At 42.1% G+C, this 13327-nt stretch overlaps 1 protein-coding gene across 5 annotated transcripts in view; it reads right to left on the bottom strand.

Moving 5' to 3' along the window:
- Window positions 1-13327, bottom strand: part of slc4a5a (solute carrier family 4 member 5a) — a 154902-nt gene that overhangs the window by 10788 nt on the left and 130787 nt on the right. For all 5 annotated transcript variants that reach the window (XM_039768436.1, XM_039768435.1, XM_039768438.1 and 2 more), the window contains 5 exons: window positions 11278-11456; window positions 10971-11043; window positions 10407-10475; window positions 6744-6917; window positions 4400-4570 (listed from right to left, as the gene is read on the bottom strand). In XM_039768436.1, the coding sequence (XP_039624370.1) occupies window positions 4400-4570; window positions 6744-6917; window positions 10407-10475; window positions 10971-11043; window positions 11278-11456 (666 nt within the window). The remainder of the gene's footprint in view (window positions 1-4399; window positions 4571-6743; window positions 6918-10406; window positions 10476-10970; window positions 11044-11277; window positions 11457-13327) is intronic.

Genomic DNA, 13327 nt, shown 5'->3' with positions numbered 1-13327 from the left:
ATATTCTACATTCTATATCTATCTATCTATCTATCTATCTATCTATCTATCTATCTATCTATCTATCTATCTATATATATATATACTGCTCAAAAGAATTAAAGGAACACTTTTTAATCAGAGTATAGCATAAAGTCAATGAAACTTAAGGGATATTAATCTGGTCAGTTAAGTAGCAGAGAGGGTTGTTAATCAGTTTCAGCTGCTGTGGTGTTAATGAAATTAACAACAGATGCACTAGAGGGCAACAATGAGATGACCCCCAAAACAGGAATGGTTTAACAGGTGGAGGCCACTGACATTTTTCCCTCCTTATCTTTTCTGACTGTTTCTTCACTAGTTTTGCATTTGGCTACAGTCAGTGTCACTACTGGTAGCATGAGGCGATACCTGGACCCTACAGAGGTTGCACAGGTAGTCCAGCTTCTCCAGGATGGCACATCAATACGTATCATTGCCAGAAGGTTTGCTGTGTCTCCCTGCACAGTCTCAAGGGCATGGAGGAGATTCTAGGAGACAAGCAGTTACTCTAGGAGAGCTGGAGAGGGCCATAGAAGGTCCATAACCCATCAGCAGGACCAGTATCTGCTCCTTTGGGCAAGGAGGAACAGGATGAGCACTGCCAGAGCCCTACAAAATGACCTCCAGTAGGCCACTGGTGTGAATGTGTCTGACCAAACAATCAGAAACAGACTTCATGAGGGTTGCCTGAGGGCCCAAATGTCTTCTGTGCCCTGTGCTCACTGCACAGCACCGGGGAGCTCAATTGGCATTTGCCATAGAATACCAGAATTGGCAGGTCCACCACTGGCGTCCTGTGCTTTTTACAGATGAGAGCAGGTTCACCCTGAGTATATGTGAAAGACGTGAAAGGGTCAGGAGAAGCCGTGGAGAATATTATGCTGCCTGTAACATCGTTTAGCATGACTGGTTTGGTGGTGGGTCAGTGATGATCTTGGAGGCATATCCATGGAGCGACTCACAGACCTCTACAGGCTAGACAACGGCATCTTGACTGCCATTAGGTATCAGGATGAAATCCTTGGACCCATTGTCAGACCCTACGCTGGTGCAGTAGGTCCTGGTTTCCTCCTAATGCAAGACAATGCCCGGCCTCATGTGGCAAGAGTATGCAGGCAGTACCTGGAGGATGAAGGAATTGAAATAATTGAATGGCCTTCACGATCCCCTGACTTAAACCCAATAGAATATCTGTGGGACATTATGTTTCTGTCCATTAGGCGCCGCCAGGTTGCTCCTCAGACTGTACAACAGCTCAGGGATGCCCTTATACAGATCTGGGAGGAAATGCCACAAGACACCATCCGTCGTCTCATTAGGAGCATGCCCGACGTTGTCAAGCATGCATACAAGCTCGTGGGGGCCACACAAGATACTGAAAAGCATTTTGAGTAGCAGAAATTAAGTTTTGAAAAATGGACTAGCCTGCCACATCTTCATTTCACTCTGATTTTAGGGTGTCTACACAATTGAGCCCTCTGTAGGCAGAAAACTTTTATTTCCATTAAAAGACTTGGCATCCTTTTGTTCCTAAGACATTGCCCTGTCGTTATTTATATAGATATCCAACTTCATATTGAGATCTGATGTACCTAATGTGTTTCTTTAAAGTGTTCCTTTAATTTTTGTGAGCAGTGTATATATATATATATATATATATATATATATATATATATATATATATATATATATATATATATATATATATATATATATATATATATATATATATAACACACACACAGGGCTATTCAAAATGAAAGAGCAGAATTTATTTCAAACAAACTGTATAAGACAGAAGCACATTCCGCACATCACTGGACAGGGGAGATTTCAAAGTTTCGTCCCATGGTCCTTGAGGTTGAATGCACTCAACATGAGCACCATGTGTAACACAACAAACATCAAAACGGTAGACCATTTCTTGCCACACAAAAGTCAACTGGTCCCTAGTTACTGAATTCACAGTTTCCTCAATTCGATATCGCAATCCTTGAAGATTAGCTGGCATAGGTTAAACAAACACTCTTTCTTTAATGTACCTCCATGTACAAATTTATTATGCCACTTGTAAATTTGCTTATGATGAGGCGACTATTTGTTGAACTGTCAGCGGAATTCACGTTGTGCTTGAACAACGAACTCACACTTCGCAAATTGCAGCACGCAAAATGACTTCTCTTGCGGTGTTGTCGCCATTTAACTATAAACGAGAAACAGCGTTCGGTGGCATTCACTGGTATGGAACTTCTGAGTGCTAACCCATTTGGGTAAAGGTGTCTGACAAATGTAAAACTGGTCCTGGACACACTTAATTCAATTTAGAGTTTTTGCCAGCCAGACCCTAATCCTGTGGATGACTCCGGATGAGGCAGCAGTCCACTGTAGGACTCTCACTCCCTCACTCACTCGTACAGGCCAGTTATCCTAAGAATGAAATCTTTATGGATGTGGGAGGAAAACACTTGTAGACTCAGGCAGAATGTACAAAGCCCAAACAATGACTAGCCTGCTGGGGTTGTAAGGCTCGCTACTGTGCCATTTTCCTGTTCCAAAAATACAAAAGTCTGACTTAGTGTAAGCTGCCCTAATTCAGGATGTTCAGAAGAAATGTAATGATTTATTTCATGAGGCAGAGGCACGTAATAAACAAGATTAGTTGAGTTAAAATATTCAAAATATTAAAATATGTGTTTCAATTGAAATGTTTAAAGTATAAGTATTCTCAATTGGAATATACAGTAAATTTGTCATTTTTCACCCTCTGACAGACATCCACAGTGGGCTAGATCCTCGGTAAAGAATTCAAAATCAAATTGTTGTAATTTATTTCTACTCCACCCCTGAGAGGTGCGTAGGATGAACAAAACGCTAATTTACATTTCACATTCAAGTTTGCAATCCAAAACTCGATAAAAATATGCATTTTTTTAAGTGGGGGCATTACATAGAAGAGATGTCAAATTTATTTCTTTTTTGCTTGTAATCACAATTTTGTGTTTTATTGTTTTAAAACTAATCCTTTTTACATAATTTGATGTATTTGTTTGTTGTTTTGATGATGTATTGTATCACCATATATAATTAGGACAAAATGTTCTCTCTCATGCCAGGTAAGGATATATTGGGTTTAACAGACAACATGCATTGGGCTGATCTTCTGCCGGGACAGTTTCTAGTCCATTGCCTGGCTGGGTGGCCTGGGGAAGGAAAAAGCAGGAAGAATGGAAGGATATTTCCTGCCTGACAACTACTTATGCTACCTGCCAGGACAGGTTTAGGTTCCTTACCTGCCTAGGAGGCCAAAATAATAGTAGAACTGGGGGAGTTAACCTGCTCAAACTTTTTGCTCTACCCATATGCCAGATGGCAGTTAGGATTCTCACATAAACACCCACAGGGCATGCTGGGACTTGTAGTCCCATGGGGCGGAAGTTCTTCCAGCTGGCTGTGCCCTAGCACCGGAGATGCTTCAGTGGGGCATAGATAAAACAAGCATCTCAACCTCATCCAGGGGAGTTGGAATCGGGCGTGGAGGACAGACAAAGTTTGCCTGGGCAGAGAGAGAGAGAGAAAAGAATTGTGTTGTGCTTGTGTCATTATTACAAGAAAACCTTTGTAAGGTATTATAATTATAATAATCCTTGCATTTGCACCTGCGATTTATGTCTTTGTGGTTTTGTCTGGGGTCTAGGGGTGCTATTATGCCTCATATTGGTCACATGGGGAAAGTTTAAAGGGAGTGAGTAGAAAAATGTGCTTTGCCTCAGATGGTATTACTTAACACACCGGCTCTACTTAGCAGCTCGAAGTCTCCCTTACGGAAGTCCATGGTGTGTGTCACGAAAAGTGGCTGCTCTGGATGATGCCTGTAAGAAGTATGAGGTGGCATGGCATTTGCATGCAGATAATGTATTCATGCATAATGCAACTTTTCTATTTAAGGCACACAATATATTCCACACTAGCAAAGTAAGATTTCAGCAAACAATTTAGCACTAACAGGACCACCAATTACCATGGGGTGTTCAACATACTGTCTCACTGTGTAACAAAGACATTATTTTACCCATAAACTGCTATTAGATAAATTTATAACATCTTTAATCAAATTAATCCTTATATTCAAGGTAACTGAGAAGAAACCTGTTAAGTTTACTTTCAGAATAAAGGAATTTCTGTTCACAGACACCATCACCATCTGTTTTGCATTAGGCCATCATTATCATGATGGTTCATCACATTATACAAATTCTGTCCCAATGTTCTAATGTTCTCTCCCAATTCTGTCCTTTTTTAAAGCTCCTCCTCACACCATATTCGATCTTCGTGACATTGTCAACCTTTTAATGACATCAGTAAACCTCTTCAGTCTAACCTCATCGTCACTGTCCTCTTTCCCGCCACCTGATCTAGATTTCTTTTTCTTCTTTTTGTCATCTTCTTTCTTCTTTTTCTCTTTCTCTGGGAGAATGTCATCCAGCCAGGCTAGATTATGCTGCGAGAATACCCAGTCTAACATCTTTCGTACAAATATGAGGGCTAAAATCTAGAAGAAAGAACAGGAAAAAAACAGACAAAGAATATTCTTAAAATGTTAATGATAATTTGACACCAATCAAGCCTGCTACACTTTTGCTAAGAAAAGATTCACTGAAATGTAACTGTGTAAGAGCAATTCCACACTTTTACTGTACAAAAACCAGTATCTACTTCCGGGTACCAGACTTGTCACTGGGGAACATGGTGGCTGCTGGTGTTTGTTTTCCTGATCCAAGGTGATTTGACTTTAAATTGTAATGTAATGACATGCATTTTTACAACCAGGTGAAACAGTTAGTGCTGCTGCCCCATGGCTCCAAAGTTCTGGATTCAAACCCCGGTCAAGTCTGTGTCTGTCTGCATGTTCTCTTCATGTCTGCAAGTATTGAGGTCTCCACAAAAGTTTTTAAGTGTAATGAAGTGGGTCAACAGGCATAATAGATAGATAGATAAAAGATTGATACATGTTCTCCTAAAGGGATATGATGTCAAATTTAAAGTTTATCTCGCATTAGTTGTAGGGTATGTCAGACTTGCTGGCCACAGTTGCTGATTAAGTCACCAGAGTACGTCAGTTTAAACAAGTGAAAATTGCTGATTATGTCAAATTACGGACTGCATGATGGCTTTCAGCACAGTAGTGCTTGCCCCTTTTTCAACCAATAGCATGCTGCCTGACAGAGCTGGTTCTGTGTAAAGGGTTATTAACAGCTATGACAACTTCAGCCACAATCTCTGTCCTTTGTTTTGTTTTTTTTTTATTTTGTCATGGTATATAAAACATCACAAGCTTCTGTTCTGTTTGTGGGGTCCAAAGCGCTCACGCCCCTTTTTCTGCATTTCAATATTATATGCTTTGTACTTCCAGATAAGCATTCATAGGTTGTCAGTTTTCATGCATACATAGGGCCCACCTCTATGAATAAAGACAAAATCAAAAAGGTGTGATTTTGTCGAGGTGAGTCATGGACTAGTCGGAGTGAGTCACTGGGACTGTCACACTTCAGGAGAGCATGCTGCCATCTGCATCTGACTCACAAAGATTATGTAAGATTATGTAATGAAGACTACAACTGGAAATCAATCAATTGAAAAGTCATCTAAAGTGACATGATGTTTAATTGCATATCGGCTTAATGTGACTTGGTTGGAACTTTGGACAAATAAAAATGTAATAATAAATTGCAACATATTCCCAAACTGAAATATTTTAAAAACATAAAAATAACCACAATGTTATGGTATTGCAACTGATCTATTAGGATAACATCGGAGTGTGAGGGGTCCCTCACCTAAATATCCTTTATGTTGTGAGGAAGGATCTGGTCTGAATTTGGACCTCAAGTTGTTTCACTCTGTCCAGGGCAGGAGCTGGCTGTAACATGGAATGGCAAATTTAGCATTGGCATTGGCAGGTTTTGTCGTTGTGCCAGTGGGAATGTGCTACCACTGTAAGACTATGTTATGGAACATACTTGTGTAGAAGAACTCTTGAAGTAGTAAGATACTGGAAGGATATTGAAGGATGCTGATTAATCAGGTAGGTGTCAGCAGGGAAGCCCTACATGTTATATATGGACCCTTGCTACTTGCTCTAGTGGGCATTCAAACTGGGCTTTGCCTGCTTGTCCCTTCAAAAGAGTTCAGGAATGCAGGGATGAGAATCAGAAGGAAAGCTCCAGGAATTCCCATGATCATTAATGCGGTCCAACTCCTGATTAAAAAGTCCTCCAGGACTGTGGTTGCTCTTATAGGGGTAATGGCTCAAATGGGGAGAGGAAAAGAGCCTGAGAGTGGTATTAAAGAGGTACAGGGTGCAAGGCAGAGGGATGTTTGTGTGTGTTTGAGTGTTGATCTCTCATAAAAGCTATAATTATTTAACTTGTTCTGTAAGAAAAAAGATCTACATATTTTAAATATCATTTTGAAAATTACATCTAAATCCAGACCCCTTACTAATTTCTAGGTCTACAACGGTCATATGGCTGCCCTGTACGTTTAAGAGATACTCAGTTTTAGTCTAAGGTTCAAACAAACCCTATAAGCACCTTGAGCATGGTAAAGATGCTAGTTAAATAAAATGTATTATTATTATTATAAGCAGAATCAGATTTCAGATTTATGTTAATATTATTTTAGTCTTTGATAGTAGAAGCTGTCTGTGTTTTAAAAGGTCTTACCATAACTGGAAATATAATGGCTGCCACAGTGGATTTAAGAACCCAGAGTACAGTGAGACACACAATCTGCACCACAGTAAAAAGATGCACTCGGCGCAGAGGAACATGGCGCAGATAGATGTAGTCTGGCTGGTGTTTTGCAGGCATGAAAAAGAGTTTGCATCGGTCCCAGAACTGCAGAAAGCAAAGAGAAAAAGCCTCAATAAAAATCTGAGAATAGGTCACATATTTAATGGAATTAAATCTTTACTAATGCATTCCTCTGGAGAGAAGAACCACAATGTAAATTGGATTAAGGAATTTTTCCCACCTGGATAAATTTGCTGAGAGCAGGCAATGGTTCTGGATTGCATTTTTGTTTTAGCTAGTGACTAACTTGTGGACATAAAATTAAATGAATCCCCTCCAGTTGTCAAAGAAAGTATTTCAGAACTAGTAGTTCAGGTCGTGGCGGCAATCCCCAAACTTGTTGGTGGACACCGGTGGTGAGGGATGCCGTCAAGCTGGAGAAGGAGTCCTACAGGCCCCTTTTGTCCTGTGGGACTCCGGAGGCAGCTAATAGGTACCGGCAAGCCAAGCAGAATACGGCTTCAGTGGTTGCTGAGGCAAAAACTCGGGCATGGGAGGAGTTTGGGGAGGCCATGGAGAATGACGTCCGGACGGCTTCGGACGGAGATTCTGGTCCTCCATCCAGCATCTCACGAGGGGAAAGCGGTGGAGTGTCAACACTGTGTATGGTGGGGTACGGAGATTCTGGTCCTCCATCGAGCATCTCACGAGGGGAAAGCGGTGGAGTGTCAACACTGTGTATGGTGGGGATGGTGCGCTGCTGACGTCGACTCGGGACGTTGTGGGTTGGTGGGGGGAGTACTTCGAAGACCTCCTCAATCCCACTAACATGCCTTCCAATGAGGAAGCAGAGCCTGGGGACTCGGAGGTGGGCTCTCCCATCTCTGGGGCTGAGGTCACCGAGGTGGTCAAAAAACTCCTTGGTGGCAGGACCACGGGGGTGAATGAGATACGCCCGGAGTTCTTCAAGGCTCTGGATGTTGTAGGACTGTTTTGGTTGACACGCCCCTGCAACATTGCATGGACATCGGGGACAGTGGCCCTGGATTGGCAGAATGGGGTGGTGGTCCCCCTCTGTAAGAAAGGGGACCGGAGGGTGTGTTTCAACTACAGAGGGATCATACTCCTCAGCCTCCCTGGAAAAGTCTATTTGCGGGGTCCTGGAGAGGAGGGTCCGTCAGATAGTCGAACCTCGGAATCAGTAGGAACAGTGTGGTTTTCGTCCTAGTCGTAGAACAGTGGACCAGCTCTACACCCTTGTCAGGGTCCTGGAGGGTGCATGGGAGTTTGCCCAACCAGTCTACATGTGTTTTATGGACTTGGAAAAGGCATTCGACCGTGTCCCTTGGGGAATCCTGTGGGGGGTGCTCCAAGAGTATGGGGTACCGGACCCCCTGATAAGGGCTGTTCGATCCCTGTACAACCAGTGTCAGAGCTTGGTCCACATTGTCGGCAGTAAGTCAAACCTGTTTCCGGTGAGAGTTGGACTTTGCCAAGGCTGCCCTTTGTCACCAATTCTGTTCATAACTTTTATGGACAGAATTTCTAGGTGCAGGTGGGTCACTGTTTTTTGCAGATGATGTTGTCCTGTTTGCTTTATCAGGCTGTGATCTTCAGCTCTCTCTGGATTGGCTCACAGCAGAGTGTGAAGCGGCTGGGATGGGAATCGGCACCTTCAAATCCGAGATCATTGTCCTCAGCCGGAAAAGGGTGGAGTGCCCTCTTAGGGTTGGGAGCGAGATCCTGCCCCAAGTGGAGGAGTTCAAGTATCTTGGGGTCTTGTTCACAAGTGAAGGAAGAATGGAGCGGGAGATCGACAGGCAGATCAGTGAGGAGTCCACAGTGACACGGACTCTGCATTGGTCTGTTGTGGTGAAAAAGGAGCTGAGCCGTAAGGCAAAGCTCTCAATTTACCGGTCGATCTACGTTCTTACCCTCACCTATGATCATGAGCTGTGGGTAGTGACCGAAAGAACGAGATTGCGAATACAAGTGGCTGAAATGAGTTTCCTCCACAGGGTGTCTGGGCTTTCCCTTAAAGATAGGATGAGAAGCTCAGTCATCCGGGAGGAGCTCAGAGTAGAGCCACTGCTCCTCCGCATTGAGAGGAATCAGATGAGGTGGCTCGGACATCTGATCAGGATGCCTCCTGGACGCCTCCCTGGGGAAGACCCAGGACACGCTGGAGGGACTATGTCTCTCGGCTGGCCAGGGAATGCCTCTGGATTCCCCCGGAAGAGCTAGTAGAAATGGTCGGGGAGAGGGAAGTCTAGGCATCTCTGCTCAAGCTGCTGCCCCTGCAACCCGATCTCGGATAAGCAAAAGAGGATGGATGGATGGATAGTACAGGTCAGTAGCCACTGGCCCAGTGTAGTGGACAAAAGCAGCGTGTGCACCTCCATTTTATGTTTGCTAAAGAACACTATTTATGGACCCTTTTGATTGGCTGCCATTGCTTTAACTTGGATTAACTTAGCCTAATTTTGTAAAAAAAAAAACAAACATTGCCAACTTGAATTAGTCAATAAACAGAAATTCAATTTATGTTGATAGAATATTCTCATCCTCTAGACCACGGAAGGCCTTTTTGGCCGCATCAGGCCCTTGGGCTGTTTTAAATACTGTCTGCTTCATCATTATTCAAAACCAGTTACATAACAGTAGATTCTTAAGGTACTGTGATCCCTGCATGTTCTGCACATTTTATTGTATTATGGATTTTAAAATGATCAATATACACTCAATAACCCACAATGCTGAAGTGAAAACATGCTTTCGGAAAGGTTTGCAAATTTATTAAACATCAAAAACTGAAATCTCCTATTCATCTAAGTATTCAGACCCTTTGTTGTGGCACTCCAAATTGTGGTCAGGTGCATCCTGTTGGCTTTTATTCTCCTTGAGATGTTGCTAGAACTTGATGGGTATCCACCTGTGGCAAACTGAGTTGATTAGATATTATTTTGAAAGGCACTTGTATACCTCTGTATGTAATGTGTTATAGTTCACACTACAAAAACCAAGCTATCAAGTCAAAGGAACTCTGTGTAGACCTCCATAGTCAAACTGTGGTGAGGCATAGATCAGGAGAAGGGGATAAAACCATTTCTAAAGCAGTGAGTGTCCCCAGGACTACAGTGACCTGAATAATTGTGAAATGAAAAAAGTTTGGAACCATTGGGACTCTTCCTGAAGTTGATTGTCTGGCCAAACTAAGTAATTGGGCAAGAAGGGCCTTGGTCAAGGAGGTGAGCCAGAACCCAACGGTCATTCTAAGAAAGCTTTTGAAGTCCTTCACTGAGATGGAAGAACCTATCAGCAGGTCAACTGTTTCAGCAGCACTCCAGCAATCAGGCCATTATGGCAGGAGTTTGATGAATGGAATTTAAAAGGACACTGAGAGCCTAAGGAAAATGATTTTCTGGTCTGATGAGACAAAAAACTGGACTCTTTGGGGAAAGCTCCAAGCACTATATTTGGCAAATATTAAAAAAAAATTATATATACTGTATATATATATATATATATATATATATATATATATATATATATATATTTTAATCTTTTAGTCCCTACCTGTAGCTAGAGTCATACCTGAATTCCATTGAGAGAGGCCACACCCATGTAGAGAAAAACTCCATAGAGCACCGCCATTGGTATGAACTGCAAATCATAAAATTAGAAAAGTATTAATGGCCGATGTCCATAAAACAAATGCAGATAAGCTTCATTGGGGCACACTAGTCAAGCACTGGAATCATTAAATTGTAAATCATTAATTCTCAGATCCACTTTTATCTAAAGCAGGGTTGTGGGGGCCAGAGCCTATCCTGGCATGGGGCACATGGCAGAAAACAGCCCTGGCCAGGACATCAGTCCATCTCAGCCTACTCACACTCATAGTGGGACTAATTTGGAATAACTAATCAAGCTAACCAATTTGTCTTTGGGTATATGACAAGAAAGCCCATGCAGACAACATGCAAGCCTCACACAGACAAACATATGGGCACATCACTTGAACCCAGGATGGTGATGCAGCAGAGCTAACTACTGTGCTGCCGTGCCAACCCAAATTGTAAATAAGTGCTACACATCTCAACTGTAATGTTCAAATCGCTAGCATGATAAAAAGAATTAACAAAATGAAAGCCTTGCCTTAAGAATGGGAGCCAGAAAAACAGAGATACCCGTGAGGATAAAAACCATTATCCCTGTCAGTCTCTGCTCTCTAAAGGAAGACAGTGAAGACAACAAGTACAGTTACTTAATTTAAAATTGTGCCTGGGAGGCATTTAAAAGATTCATAAAATTGCAGAGCATCTTGACAAAGAAAACATTTTTTCATTACAGATAGATCATTCTTTTACATGTCGAATATTAGACATTCAGTTGGCTAGGTTCTTTAGATATTCATTCTTAATTTAAAGTACATGTTTAACCAACCACATGGGTAGGTTCTCACCTAACCCCTAAGAACTGGGGCTGCTCTCCAGGTGCGCTGGACTCAGTCTCCATCTTTAAGCTGTCAATGTGTGCAATAGAAATGACCGTGGCAGCCACATACCAGGGCAAGCACATGAAGGAGCACACTGCCATTAGAATGCCCACCCAGAAGAGATCCAGGTGATAGCCTGCTCCTTTCTGCAAAAAAAGAACAACCAAAAAACTCAGTCATAAAATCAATGTTCATGTCATGTAGGCTCCCTGTCTCCAGTGATCACCATCTCAGGGGCTTTATGAGTACTGAACTTTGGTACAATTGCTTTATTTTTTTATGACGGAAGCAATGGCTGTGTGAACGGACTTGGCTTGATCCATGCTGGGGACTGAAAGATCCTCAAAAATCCAAAGTGACATACAGTAGGTTGAATAAATTGAAGAGAAAACATGAAGACACAAGGAAGGGTGGCAGGTGTTAGAAATAATAACAGAAAATTCAGTACTTTGGCAACACACTATACTACCTACAAGATAAAGACCAGGGGTCTCAAACTCTGATCCTGAAGGACCACAGTGATTGCAGGTTATCATTTCAGCTACTTTCTTAATAAATAATGAATGGCTGCTGCAAATGGAACACACCTCATTTATCTTGACTTTAACAGGCATGCTTTTTTGGGAAATATAAGGGACCTTGTGGGACCTAGGACCCCTTTATTAACCCTTTTGACCACCTGAAAGCCTAAACATCAAAATTTGTTTGGGGCAGTGGACTCTGGAAATAATTTGTGATGTTATAAAGCACTTATGGCTGATTACTGAGTTTGTGAGAAAATATTGCAGCAACCGGCAGACAGCTCTTCACAGGCCAGGCAGGAAGGCACTTTAGCTGTCTTTGTTTTCCTAATGCTACATGGCAGCTTTGGCATTGAGGTTTGATTCTTGTATTTATGAATTGTGTGTTCTTTTTGATTGTGGATTTCCTAGTTTTCACCCTCTGTCCTGATGTAAGACACAGTTTCTGGTTTTGATTCTTATTTTTTTTTGTTCGCTAAGGCAAACTTATTTTTGCTCCCGTTCTATTTCTGCCTTTGTTTTTTGAGCATTCCCTTTTACATGTTTTAATCTATAACATATATTAAAAGAACACTCTTTTGAGTCAGAGTTTTTAATGTTTCCTCTTGTCCTTTTAGTGATGTTTTTAAAATTTGAGACTTAAAATACCTTGCTCCATTTTTCAGCCTATCCACGTTTGTAAACCTGCCATTTTAGCTTGGCTCAGGCTGAGGTGGTGAGGTGTACTGGTTTGGAAGAGCTCAGGTCTGGCTTGTGTTTTTTGAGGTCTGCCTCCATTGTGAGTTTACAAACAGGAAGGAGCATCACAACACAAACCATTTTTACTTAATTAGAAACCAGCTCTCGCTTTTAATTATTCTCATTATTTAATTTTATGGCTTGTTGCTGTTGTCATTCTCATGTGTCTGAAATGGTGTTGTGTAATACTGGAACACCTCACGCAACTGTCCTATCTCCCTTCTTGTTTACCATCTGCCCAACAGACTTCCAGTAAAATACCAGTGCTTGCCACCTAGATATTTTCAGAAGACTCCTCCATCATAGGCTCCATTAATAATGGAGATGAGTAAGAGTACAGGAAAGTCATGGAGGACTTTGCCTTGTGGTTCAGGGGCAATAGCCTGCAACTCAACATCCGCAAGACAAAAGAGTTGGTGGTGGACTTCCAGAGTACCAAGAACCTCTGAGACCAGTCATAATTCAGATGGAAGTTGTGAAAGTGGTGCAGAGCTAAAAGTACCTGGGGGTCCACTTAAACAACAAACTGGACTGGTCTGTTAACACAGTGATGCTGTACAAGAAGGACCAGAGTAGACTGGACTTTCTAAGGTGACTGTAGTCTTTTGATGTGTGCACCAAGCTGCTGGAAATGTTCTATAAGTCCATAGTGGACAGTGTGCTGCTCTATGCTGTGGTCTCCTGGGAAAGCAATTTGAGCTCAAAAGAAATCCAATGCCTGAACAAACGTATTAGGAAGGCCTGCTCCATCACAAAAT

Source organism: Polypterus senegalus, chromosome 11 (assembly GCF_016835505.1).
Source record: "Polypterus senegalus isolate Bchr_013 chromosome 11, ASM1683550v1, whole genome shotgun sequence".
Lineage (NCBI taxonomy): Eukaryota > Metazoa > Chordata > Cladistia > Polypteriformes > Polypteridae > Polypterus > Polypterus senegalus.
Note: the sequence above shows the minus strand (reverse complement) of the source record. Positions and strands in the feature narration are given on the sequence as shown.